Source organism: Caloenas nicobarica, chromosome 7 (assembly GCF_036013445.1).
Source record: "Caloenas nicobarica isolate bCalNic1 chromosome 7, bCalNic1.hap1, whole genome shotgun sequence".
NCBI lineage: Eukaryota > Metazoa > Chordata > Aves > Columbiformes > Columbidae > Caloenas > Caloenas nicobarica.
Window position 1 is genome coordinate 7,077,513 of NC_088251.1, and position 13,501 is coordinate 7,091,013.

The following is a 13,501-nucleotide window of genomic DNA, read 5'->3' on the forward strand; positions in this document are numbered from 1 at the left end:
TTAGATCAGCTCAGTAGATATTTGCAGGTAGAGTGAAGGCAGAGCGGTGTATTTGAGAAGCAGCAAAATGAGTGAGAAAATTCTTTTAGTGATTTCCATCTTCCGCACTGACAAGAAGATGGAGTCAAAAGGTCATCTGTCATGCACAGGTTTAATGTGCTAGCTAGAAGACATCTGATTCATGTTGAAATTAGTAGACAGTGGTTTTGGAGGGCATTAAAGTTTTAAGTATATGATTAAAATGTAATTAAAATTACATAGCGTTTTTTTCTTACTCATACTGGTTTTCTTACCCATACTGTCAACCTGTCCTTCTCACTGTTACATGGTGAGCAGAACAGGTTGAGTGATGCTTCTTCAAAGAGGGATGCTAAGGCTTGGAACTGTCAAATTCCGTGGCAGATTTGGAGGATAAGACACCGTAACTTCAGCTTCCCGCAATTAGGAGAAGAGAAACAAGATATTGTTTTCAAAATATTTATTGAATGCAGGATGAAGGGTGCAATGAGGATAGTGTAGATAAGCTAAAGTGAGTTGGAAAACCACGTTGATGGGAAGAAAATGAAATCAGGAAAAAAGGAGGAGAACAGGTGAAGAAAATGTGTTGAAAATATGTTTGTAGATCACTAGCTATTTAGATGGAATAGGCAGGCCAGAATTTTGTAACTTGCTCCTTAATAGTAATTTAGTTTTCTCCTTCACTCTTCCTGTCTACCTTTTTTAAGGTAAAGGGTTCAGTATGGCTGATACTGTGCAATTTACTTTAATAGCGTGCAGAAGATGGTTACTGTCTTTCAGAGAAATAAGGGAGTTTGCTAATTGTAGGTATGGCCAAAGCTGAGTAATCCTCTCATGGTTAGACAATAGCCATGTTTCTTTAGATAGCAGTTTAGTTTTTCAGGGCTGACTGGGCAGCAGGATTTTTCAGCCTTGAATATTGATCTTCTGTTTATGTGTTCCAAAAAATTGTGAGCATGCAGACCGGCAATTTATATAATACTTACAAAATAAAAACGATCAGAAAACTGCAAGGCAGGTGAAGCCCATTAGCACACTCAAAAACAGATGAGAAAAAGAAGCAAGAGTTGTTCAGATGGAAACCATAGGGGAAAAGCCGAAATTAGAGGGTATATGGAGGACGTTGTCCTACAGAACATTTGAAGGTGAGAGCAAGAAGTATGAATGTGATTCGGAAGGCAATGGGGCTTCCTTTGAAGTTGGGAAAATTTGCCAGACTTTGTACAAGGTCTGTTTAAATAAGGACTGTCTGCAAGACTGGATGTAATATTTGGTTATTAAATAAAAGGGCATCTGCTCTCATAAAAGCCACCCTGTTTTGTTCGTGTATGTTATTGGCTATTTTCCTATTTTGTACAGGCTTTCTATAGAATAAGCTCATGGCAGCCTGACAAATGGAGCATTTATTGTGGCTAAAAGTACTGTAAACAAAACCAAAATAGCAAGTTTTATTGGCTTTTATAATACATTACCATTTTTTAAATTGGCAGCGGTGTAGTGGAATTTAGTATTTTAGGACCCAAATGTTGTTATCTGAAAACAGTGGACTTCATTTTCCAATTCTTTTTTCTATTATATACAGTGCTGGTTTTTTCTATTTGTTGCTCACGCCCATGTGTTGTAGAAACAGATTCTAATAAGAAACATTTACAGACTCAGTTGCTCATTCACGTGCAGCTCCACACAAATGCATTGCCTGTATTTGTTCTCATCTGTTTAAAAAAAAGTAATTATTTACCTTTGAATTTGGAGAAAATCATTATTTGAGTCTGCTTCTCATATTGTCTTGTTATGAGCTGAAGCATATGGAACCTTCATTATAACTAAAACAAGATAAACTCTCCAAGGTAACAAAGAAACCTTCTTGAAATGCCTACGAAAATTAAATATCTGTGTTTTATACAAAGATTTGATCCAGCAATCATTATTCAAATAGAAATTCCACTGAAGTCCAGAGGAGTTTTGCTGGAGTAAAGAGTTGATGATTAAATTCTGTTGGGCCTGGTCCCAGCAGGCCCTGTCCCTTCATGGCTGTGGTACCCTCCTAGGGCAAGGCGAGTTTCTTTGTTTTCCCACCTGAACTTATTTTTAGTGTTAAGTTCTTCAAACTCTACCTTGAAAACAAATGTCCAGGCTGCAATGGCAATGTGTATTAGTTGTGTGCTGGAATTCTCCTTCAGAGCTGGCGAATGTCAAAGTAGTATGTGGGGATATGCCATTAGGTGAGTGCTGGCAGTGGCACAGGGTGGTTGTTGATTTGTGATAAAAATATGAATAATTGAGTTAAGCTTTAAAAGAAAAGGCTTTCTTCCACACAGCAAAAGTTCCAGAATTTATGTCTTCATATTGTTCTACAAGTTTGCAAGCATCATACATCAGTTAAATTTTTTGCAGATTCCTAAGTATAATAGAAACATGAAAATTCAGCAGTTTTATCAGAGATAGACTATTAATGTTTGAGACCTGTGAGGGGAGGGAAAGAGGGAGAAGAATATGTTTTCTTACAGTGCAGGCTAAGCCGTTAAATTTCAGTGTCAAAACCAGAGATCCTCTGCCTATTAACCCTCTTAAAACACTCATAAGCCTTATTTATATTTATGCTTAGTATCTAAGGAATCATTGTGAGGACTTTCTCAGTTTCAGAGTGTTTTTTGGCTTGGAGTTTTTTTCTGCACAGGCAAGATCTGTCAGGTTGAGATTTATAAGCAAGGGCTTGCTCATTATGGCTATGTATTCTTATTTTTTTGGGAGAGTATATGAACACATTTTCTTTTAAAGAAAGTAGGCTATCTTATCTTCCAGATTTTGTGATATATCACAAAAAAATCTACTCTTGGTGCTGTTGTGTTTTCTGTAATGACTCTATAGATGAATTAAAGAGTTTCTGGAATCAGTTACCAAGAAGTGAAACATTATTAACTACGATGAAAAATGATCCGTCTTCTTTAGACACATAACATATTTCAGGTTTTGTGTTTCATTTAAAATACATAAATGGAATTACCTCACAACAGAAGAAAAACTGTCTTCCTGAAGGCTTAATTGTCCTCCTACCAGTTTGAACTTCTGGATCTACTGGTCTGGATTCATGTTGTCCAAGACAGAGAAGGTCTGATAGTTCTCCATTCTTCTGGTTTAGTAAAAAACCTTTTGGACATCACAAAGCAACAAAAAAGCTATAATACTCTTTATCCTTTTGTTATGTCTTTGGCAGATCAATTTTACAAATACAGGGTGTTTCAAAAAGGTGGACCCAATTTCAAAGTAATTTCAATTTGAAATTGGTCCATCTTTTTGAAACACCCTGTATTTTCTCAACTCAAAAATTAGTACCTCTGCCTGAAAATTTTATTTCAGCTGTCACCTTTGAAAATATTTATGAAATCTGAAAGGAAATTGAGGGTTATTTTTCTCCTTTCCTGACCTTGTTTTCTATATTTGGCAGTATTGAATAATGTATGTGCATCTGTGCTGATAAGCAATTTCATTTCTTAGTCTCCAGTTCAAAAGTTACTTCATGGTGATAATACACTGTTGTGTTAGCACGTTGTGTTAGCATGCATTTCTCCTGGCAGTGGGTTTAGAGCAATTCTTTGGAGCTGGCGAATCTGAAATACGCCCTTGTGCCCTTTTCGAAATGGGAAAAGGCTGTCAGTGATGGGTGTGGGGAAGTGTTTGTCTCTTGGTCATTTGTTCAGATGAAGCTGTAGAAGGGAGATGGAGCTGTAATTCTGCAGATGCTTCCATGGGACAGCAGAGCAAAATAGGGAATGAATAAGACACTTGGATAATCGTAAAGCCTTTGTTGGACCTGGCAAGGAAGGACACTTGGTGTTTTGAAACAGATGATCACACCTTCGATCTCTTTTCAAGGAGTGGGGGTTTATGTCGTGGTTCCAAGGGCTGTGGAGATATTTCTGAAGTTAGTCCTACCAGTGACCTGCAGAAGAAGGGACGGCTGTTAGATACACCTACGTGTTCTGCCACTGGTGCTTGTGGAGTCAACGTCAGGAGGGGTTGCAGTTGCAGAACCAAAATGATAGTTGACTATTCAGGGGTCTCAGGTATTTCTGTGATAGTGCAGTTGACACAAGTCTTAACCAGTGGTTAGAAGGAAAGGACATAGAGGAAAAATGTTTGCTAGCGTATGAACCTGAGCATGATCAAAGGAGAAAAGGTTACTAGATGAATTATTTGCTGCGTAGTATACATTCAGGTAATATACATCACTGCTTGAAAAGTAAAAAATGTTATTTTAAATAGCAAAATAAAATATATTTGTATTTATAGTTAACATTAGATATAGATTCTCCTTTGTAAGCAGATAGGAACCTATTAATTTTGATGAAGTTTTAGTAAGCACCACGGAATCGACTTTGGTTCTTGAAACAGGTGAACAGTGCAGAGAGCTTATTGCTCAGTTAATTTTATCTTGAAAAACAAGTACAGCCAAAAAAGTTTATCAATGCAGGAATGTTTTAACTTTTGGTATAGAATTTGGTTTGAATATTTTAAATTATATGAGCCAAGTACATTAACCAACTAACCAGAGTTTATCCTCCAGAAAACACAACTTGCTTTTTTTTCTCCTTTTAAGGTGGTTTCGCCTGGAGTCCAGACAAGGAAAGAGAACTAAAGACAGAGGAGACATAAAGGTCAATATTCAGTTTATGAGGAATAACATGACAGCAAGTATGTTTGATTTGTCGATGAAGGACAAAACAAAATCCCCTTTTGCTAAACTAAAAGACAAAATGAAGGGTCGAAAAAATGATGGGACGTTTTCGGATACATCCTCTGCAATCATCCCAAGTACTCACATACCTGATGCAAACATGGAGGTGTGTAGTGGCGAAGTACAAATGAAATCAAAACCAAAAAAACCTTTCCTTTTGGGACCTCAGCGGCTATCATCAGCTCATTCAATGTCAGATTTAACGGGCCCGCACGTCTCCTCAGAAAAAGTGAAGTCCAGCACAGTTGGCTACTCTCATCTTTTCAGACGTCAGCTGGACTCTTTTGGTTCGGTTGACGAAGGCGGTAAGTAAAACTCATGACCATTATAATTACAGTTCACTGCCGTTGAAGCGTTCAAAAGTCTGTTTCTTTAGGTTATGAAGCAATTTAAAGGCCAAAAAGTTAAGAATTATTGCAGGCATGGTTTCTTTTTTACACTTCCATGCATTGGTGGTAACTCATAACCGCCGTTTCTGAGCATAAAAAATAGCTTATATTCATCATAATTTATGGTAATTTAGCATTTTTCTTATATCCTCATTTGAGAGTATCTTATAGAAGCATTGCGTTCTAGAAGGAGCTATATGCAAAACAACATCTTGTAAAAAATAAAATTCTGTTTAAAAAGTTGAAAACTATCACCAAAGCTTTAAACTAGGTCTATACAAAAAACTGAAAATACTTTGCATTGTTCAAAGTTATTGTTCAGCAACAGACTACTGTTGCTTTCTGGAATGGCACACTAGTCACAGCTGTTTTCTCTGTAGAACTTAGTTTTCACACAGTTTGCTCTAGTGTCTATTTCTGAATTGCAAAGTTAAGGCCACAGCTGTTCAGGTTTTTTTTAAATACCTTAGTTAATCAGTGGTGTTTTGAACTGAGACTTAATTGCAAAGGTTCTAGACTTGAGCTAAAATGGGTTCTCTGCATGTCATAAACTATGAAATAGTGTCTCGTTGATAACATACTAATGACAGATTGTTTGCAGGGAGTCTAAAATCTCCACACAGAAGGACATTAAGTGTTGATACTTCCAAAATGAACCAGCCTGACAGCACAGGTGATGAAACTGCACTTGAAGCCCAAAATGACCCATTTACCAATGTGAGTGCTTCATTACCCCAAAAATTTGCAACACTGCCAAGACAGAAGAACCCGTTTGAGGAAAGCCCAGCGACATGGGATCAAAATATAAGTCTGTTCTCCAGACCTGTCGACATCAGAAAAGAAATTAAAAAAGAGAAAAAAGAGAAAGTTAGTCTTTTTGAAAGAGTGACTGGAAAAAAAGATAGCAAGAGGTCAGATAAACTCAGCAATGGGGGATCAGAGAGTTCGACTGACTTGAAATCGCCAAGTGCATTTGGTGAAACTCATCAGGAGAGTTTTGATTGTGATTCGACTAATCCGTTTGTGACGAACTTCAAGCCTACAAGCACGTTGCCATCTTCAAGGTAGGTTTTTGCCGTGCTTTGATCTGATATCTTGAACATGTTATATAATTGAAAATGTGAAGTTTTGAGGAACACAGTCTTTGTGCTTTATATACATTTATATCATTGCTTATCTGTTTCCAAGTAAAAGTGATGAACTTTTTATATAGTTTGATCTTTTCTTACTGCGTTTTGAAGTTACATTTATATTACTAATATGTACTGTGAATGCTCTTGGGTACTTGTATTTGTGGAAGACCTTGTTCGTGCTTCAGAATGGATTCTTCCTGAAAGTCTTCTGCTTTTACTGAACACTCATTGCTAATTATTACACTGCCCCAAGTCAAGGTTTTAGAGAGAAAGGTTTCAACTCTAAGGGAAGGATGAAACGGAATAAATAAAAGGGTGAAGAAAATGGGAGTAATGAAAACAAATCCTGTGGACGTCACCATTTGGGAAGAAAATAGATTTAGATTCTGTACATTAGGGCACAAGAATGAAAACCCATTCTGTTTCTAAATGGGAACACCCACGTGGGCACTTATCACACTTGGATTTGTTTGGCTCACTAGAGCTTTGCTCAGTTCTTACGTGTTTATGTTGTTGCACAAGGCAGCAGTTTATGTGGTAATCAGAGCGAATTAAGTTACTGGGGCTAATAAGAAACTTTGATTTTAATAATCCATTTTAATCTTTGTTTGCCTGTCAACATTTTACTTGTTTTGTGGGAATATGTATCCCACAGTTAGTTTCCTTTCTGGCTTTTGTTTGCTAGTGAGGAAGATACATGGTCTCTCTCTTTCTCCACATATACATCCTCCCCATACACTGTTCCCAGTAGTTAAACATTTAAGCAGTTAATTATTTAACGTATATTGATTTGCATTCTTATTTTTTTCTGTGTATTAATACGAGAAATTAACAGTCCTTTTTTTCCAAGATAATGATTCATTTCTATTCAATGACTTAAATTTGGTAGAAATTAAATTCAAAAAATGGAAACTTCTCCAAAACGTCTCCAAACTGGAATTTTAAGGTTGTAAGGTTAATGACTGTTTTAAATGGAAGGCATGATTCTAACAAATTTGCCTTTTCCTTGCCTATTAAGTCCTTAATTAATAACATAGTAGTATTTTTTTAAAAAAAAATTTTAAAGGTAATTTGTTTCTTGTTATCTTGTTCTTTAAGATTTTGGAACAGGTTGATCGCATTATACCCCAGCTCAGTTTTACTCATAGGTTAGAATGCATGCACTCCTCATTTAAACTTATAATCATTTTCTCGACAAAACTAATCATGGATGTGAATTAGATAAATAAACTGAAATGGAACTGCTATAGAAAAGATTTGGTTGCTAGAACCTCGTACAGACTTCAGTGAATTATCTTCTTAGTGTCTTCTACAAGTCAGCTCAGTTCCTAGTGTCTTAAATAACATGTTTACAGACAGAGCCTTAGATTATTATTTATTTAATAAAGGATTTCTCTAGATTAGAGTAAGGTTAGGATGTGGCTTGGTTTGTCAGAAGTTAAACTTCCATTTAAATAAGCTCCTTTAAAAAGCAGTAATTTAAATAACAATTAAAATTACATAGCATTTAATATTTTTTAAATGAAAAAATGTATTCAGGCAGATGCTAGATACAAGTAGTGAAATCTTTTGAAGTTCTTGAATGCAGCAGATCTTGATAAATATAAATCTTTAACGGTAATCATGATGGACTTTTTTTTCTTTATTTTGTAATTAAAACGCTCATCACAGTGCCCATTCAGAAGGACTCTAGTCATTTGTTCCCCCTCTTTGTATGAGTCTCTTTTACTAGTTCTTGACTTTTATGTAAACATAAACTTTTGATAAGGCAAATAGATATTCTGTTATTTTCAAAAAGCCAAAAATAGTAAACATTCTGATTTTTTTCTATAAGACAGCTGTTTACAGAATAATGTCTAGCATGCAATAATTTAAATTAGAAGCTCTAGATTTTTATATGCTCCAGTATTATGTACTGTGAGAATCTTTTAGAATAACTTCACTTTCTTTCAAATGTGTATTGTACAATGATTTTCTTTTGAAGTTGAAACTAATACAAAATGTGCATATTTAATAAATTTAAGTTTACCTTTTATCTGTGGAGGATTTGTTGAATAGAATCCATTTTTAATTTTTTGAACCAGTAATACTCTGGAGAAAGAATTGTATAAAATTGCGGGCAGAGAATGTGAAAGGTTGAGTAACAAATTCCGTACGCGGGGAATTTAGACTTTGAGTTGCTTTTTATTTACTCAATGTGCTATTAAGCTCTTTTGGATGTTTCTGAAAGTAAAGCAGGCAGCATCGTTTTAGTAAGTTGTCCAAAATCCGTTTCTGCTGTGGATGGGGAGTTTGCTTTGCAGGTGGATCTCCCAGTTAAGCCCCACTTAGCTAAGCCTTGGTTTGAGTGACGGAACAGTCTGGAGCGTGTGAACTGGATTCCTGTCTGAGGAAACTCAACTGGAAGATGTATTCCAGGAGCGCGCCATAGCCACAAAAGGGCTTCTAGTCTGTGGGACCAGGCTGGAGATTGTGCAAAGTGGAAGAAAAAAATATAAACCCCACAGCAACCCTCTTCCCCACCCTCAGAAAAAAGATGACCAAACCCAACTCCTTCATGTGCAGAGCGTCGAGGTCAGGTTCTCCGCACTGGTGAAGCCATGTCTGTAAAGTTAGTGGGAGTCTGTTCAATGACTTAGAGCTTTGAGTCATGCTCAAGTCCATCCTAATTAATCCTGTTTGGTAAATTTGACTCATGCGCAGGTCAGCAGCTCGTGACCACATCGCTCACTGCCGGCTGAACAGCCCTTCACCCATCCAGGCGTTAAGTGCTAACTGGCTGTATTCATACGCTGTCACTAATTACTCTTATTTACTAATTAAAAGAATGAAGATAAATACATCTTCCATGTGTTTCTCAGTTGCTGATACAGAAAATGAAGTGGTTCAGCAATAGCTACGGGATGTTTTTTTCCTAAAAGCAAGAAGTACACCTGGGTTATTTGAAATTTCTTATTTATATTACTATTATTTATTATTGTTATTTCAAGAAGGTTTAAGAAGTATTTTGGAGAAGCAAAACAAAACTTGCCTGGTTTGTGTATAGTACTACTTGCCAGGAAATCACAAAATAAGGACCCAAAATTTCTACTAATCTCAGCTCTGGCAAAGGTTGTTCTGTGGCTTTGGCTAAATCACTTAGTCTCCCTGCTCCTAATCTGCAAAATGGGGATGATATTTTGTTGCCGCTTACAAATGCTGAGCGGATAAATTAGTATTTTTAAAGGATTTTGTAGATACAGTATTAGTGTTAAGATTGGACATTTTTATTATCTGGTGTAGGTGTAATATAGATACTTATGAGCTGATTTCTTGACAATTTAAAAATGCTGCCGTCTTATAGTGAAACAAGAAACACTGCTTTTGTAAATATTACAAAATTCATTAGTTCAAAGGATTTATGTCATACTGCCAATGAAGAATTTTTAAGCGCACAATATATCTAGTATTTGTAACTAGCATTTACCAGCAAAACCAATAGTTTTGTCTCTGTACTACTTAATCCACTGCTCTGAAACTCTTACCTAATAGCAGCTTAAAATGCATTTATTCTTACAATTAGTGCTGTTGTCATGGCTCTCGAGGTTAATTTGCTGTCAGGAGCCACGTAGATCTTGTATTGAACACTTGAAGAAACTGAGGGTACTCCTGGAAAACAAAGATTATTTTGTGCCGTGACCAAACCTTGTGCATCGTTTCTCTGAAATTGTTTGGGTTTAGGAAAATGCACTACAGTAGGTTAATAAACTGATGTGAAAATTTCTCAATTTACACTACTTGACAAGTGCTAAAAGAAAAGCATCTTTAATTTTAATGTGTTATTAGGACCTTTTTAGAGAGATTGTACAAGTTATTAACAAGGTCCTCTGAGACAGGAGACGGGTAATTAACAAGACCTACAGAAAGAGAGTTTGGGTAATTAACAGGATCTTCGGCACTGGACACAGGGAAACAAATAGTCCAATACTTAAAGCTGACAGGTCGTTACTGATCGAATTCCAGATCTGGGAAACTGAACTGATGGGTGTTTGGGAGCCTTCTAAGAAACATTATATATATAATATATATGTACATATGCACAATATAAGTGTGTGTCTGTCTATACATATATGCGTACATATATGGAGAGGTACATTAAAAAAACCTTTCAAAGTAGCACTTCCATGACCTAAGTATTGTTAAACTTAGAATAAAGGGAATAAAGCTTGTGCCTGCATAATGGTTATACCTTATCTCAAGTTCTTGCGATAAATATGTTACATTCTAAGCACTATGGAAGATGGAATAGTGGAGGAGAAAGAAACATGTATCTTACTAGGATTCAGTGTAATAATTATGAATAATGCTTATATTTTATAACATTAGTTATTGGTCAATAGGAGCATAAAATACAAGAATATTATTTTTTTTCTGTGTTCTTTTACTTGCAACTCAAAAAAAAACCCCGAAAACAAAACAGAAAAACCCCACAACACCCAAAACCCCCTTAAACTAATTTCTTGCATATTTCCATTTCGTCTGTCATTATTTTCTTCAGCGTCTCTCCCCAATGCTGTCATCACACGTGGCTGTTAGAGCTGCCTCGCTCTCCAATGTTGCCTGTTCCAAACAAATCAATATCTGCAGTTTCATCTTTCCCAATGGCTGGCACGTTTGAAATAAGCGTTGTCTCTACATTTTGATATGACCGTTAGTAGATTTGGGGAGGAAAAAAAAAAAGACATGAGGTGCTGTGAAAATGTGAGGCTCTTGAGTACCGTGATGTGTTCAGATCATATTAAAGTGTTAAATCCAAAGAACAGCTGATGTCTTTTACATTTCAGCAAATGTTAAAATTTTATATGTGTGTTACTTGATTAGTTAGAGAAGCGATTGCAAAATCATGGTGTAAGTCGGTGACTTTCTAGGTTACTACCTGTCAGTTGAGCTGTTAGCAGAGCAGGTGCCTGGCTCTAGTCGACCGCAGTTGTAAAGTAAAATCTGTTCACTTAAACCACAGTGAAGGTAAGTTATTAGTGCAACAACTTGAACATCAGCAAAGATAAATGACTGTTAAATGTTTTCACTCTCGTCTGTTATATATGATGTGCTGGAGACATAGTTACTGGCCACAGGGTCCATTGGAATGGATCCCAGAAGTCGCCTGATCAGCGCAAAATGCCTGTATAGTTCTGTGCCAAACAGGTCATCCTTTTCCAGTACACAATACAACTCGTTATTTTTAATTTTCATATACCTTGTTCAGAAATATGGAAGTCTAACAAGTTTATTACTGTGCTTGCTAGAGTAATAAAGTCTGTTCCAACATTTTAATGTATATTTCTCTTTGTCAAAAAATGACATCAGGTGAACTACACTATTCTCAGAATTCTGTTTCGTCTGTCTGTTAGCATGTGTTATTTTAAGAACAGCATCCTCCTGTGTTGCTTTTCTTGAAATGAAAGGCTTTTTTCAGTTCCGTACTGAAATTAGACTGCACTTATCTCTAGTCAACTGTGATTATCCATAGTCTATGTAGAATATTGATAGACTATGGCCGTGTGTTAATTATACTGTAGGCTGTTAATACTTTTAATTTAGTGGGGTAAAGGTGTCAGTAGAGTATTATTTCAACAGAACACATACATTACAGGTACGTGAGAGGTAAAGGGAAACTACAGAACAAGCAGAAGTCATGCAAGGTTGTCTGTCCTGCCAGGACTGTTATCATCCGATTTAGAAAGATCACTGCATGTGATGAGAGAATAATGAAATATTTGCAAAGCTACTGCAAAGCAAGAGTCACAGAGCATTTGGGACATTACTAGAGTGGGTTGGAGCAATCGATTCTTAGAGAGATGTTGTAGAAATGCATAGTATTAATAGACTCCACACCAGCAATCAGTTATTCCTAATTAGTTGTCTGGTTTAGGAACATTGTTTTGAAAGTTCGTCCTGCTGGCTGCATGACAAGATTTTTTTCAAGCTTTCATTGTCTGTTGGTGCACATTAGGGCATGTGAAACCTCTTCTGAGTGGATGCACGAGGCATATTATCTGTCCCAAGGGGGAATGCACTGCCAGTTCTATTTTCTTTTAAAAAAATAATTAAATAGTATCTTTATTAATAAATGCTGAAGCTATGTAAAATTGATGAACTTTTTTTTTTTCCCCCCCTGTTTCGTTATAAAGAACTAAGACTTAGTGCTATTTTTTAAGCATTCAAAAATGATTCTGGAAGTTTCTGTATAAAATTTAACTTTAGGGTTGTTGTGTTTTTTGGTTGCCTTATAGATCTCTACCAGTAGGGTCTTCTAGTGAACGTGCTGGTCCAGCTTCTAGTATAACAGTTCTTTTGTGTTTTTTTGAGAATAAAACTTTGTTGATTTGATTTTTTTTTTTTTTTTTAACCATAGCATAACTGCCTAGGAAAACAAGGAATATTTAGATGCTTAAATATATTAACTTTTTTTGCAAAACGGTTGGTGTTTGTTTCCAGAAACTTAAATTAAAATTCAGTTGAGTTCCCTGTGTGAGATCATTTTTGATTTAAGAATGCCTTGTAAATCCTGAAGAATAAATGAATTTGCATGAGTAACGTGTCCAGCGGTGTGCAAGTATCACTGCCATTCTTTTCAGATAGTTATATTTTGGAAGGAGAAGGCCAGCGTTCCGGTACCCTGTGTGCCTCCGCTTCCTTGGATGGGATTCCAGCAGTACCAGACACCTCAGAAGGTCACCGGCCTATTGGGGATCCAAATTAATGTCTGTTTTCAAAATGAAGGTGTTTATACATAACGCCCAAATTTTGTTAAATTCTTGGGGTTGTTTAAACTGAAAGTTTCTGTGCTTCCATATAGTTGCATTGTCATGTTCCTACTGCACTAAATTGGAAAGATATGTGAGCCATAAGAGAAGAGGCTGTGTCCTTGAAGTGCAAATTGTTCAGAACCATTTTGAGCACCGTATTCTGAGACTGTAACTTGTTTTATCTTGTGAAACCTTCTGCCGTCTTTAAAGGGCTGCACAGAAAGCACCAGTATACTCGTGAACAGACCATTTCCAGAGGAGCCTGTGTAAAGAATATATAGCTTGAGAACAAATGATTTGCAAGAAAAGTGTGTCTTACATTCAAAGTTCAGGGGTTTGGGTCCAGTTTCTTAACTCTTGGCATGAGACTTTATAGTAATATTAACAAAACGGAGTAGTAACAACACAACCTGATACTCTTTTTGTGTCCTCCTGGGG

The 13,501-nt window shown here is 36.3% G+C and overlaps 1 protein-coding gene across 2 annotated transcripts in view; it reads left to right on the top strand.

Annotated features, from left to right (window-relative positions):
* RAB11FIP2 (RAB11 family interacting protein 2) overlaps positions 1–13,501 on the top strand; it is a 33,553-nt gene that overhangs the window by 7,070 nt on the left and 12,982 nt on the right. For both annotated transcript variants that reach the window (XM_065639415.1, XM_065639416.1), the window contains exons 2-3: positions 4,616–5,058; positions 5,744–6,206. In XM_065639415.1, the coding sequence (XP_065495487.1) occupies positions 4,616–5,058; positions 5,744–6,206 (906 nt within the window). The remainder of the gene's footprint in view (positions 1–4,615; positions 5,059–5,743; positions 6,207–13,501) is intronic.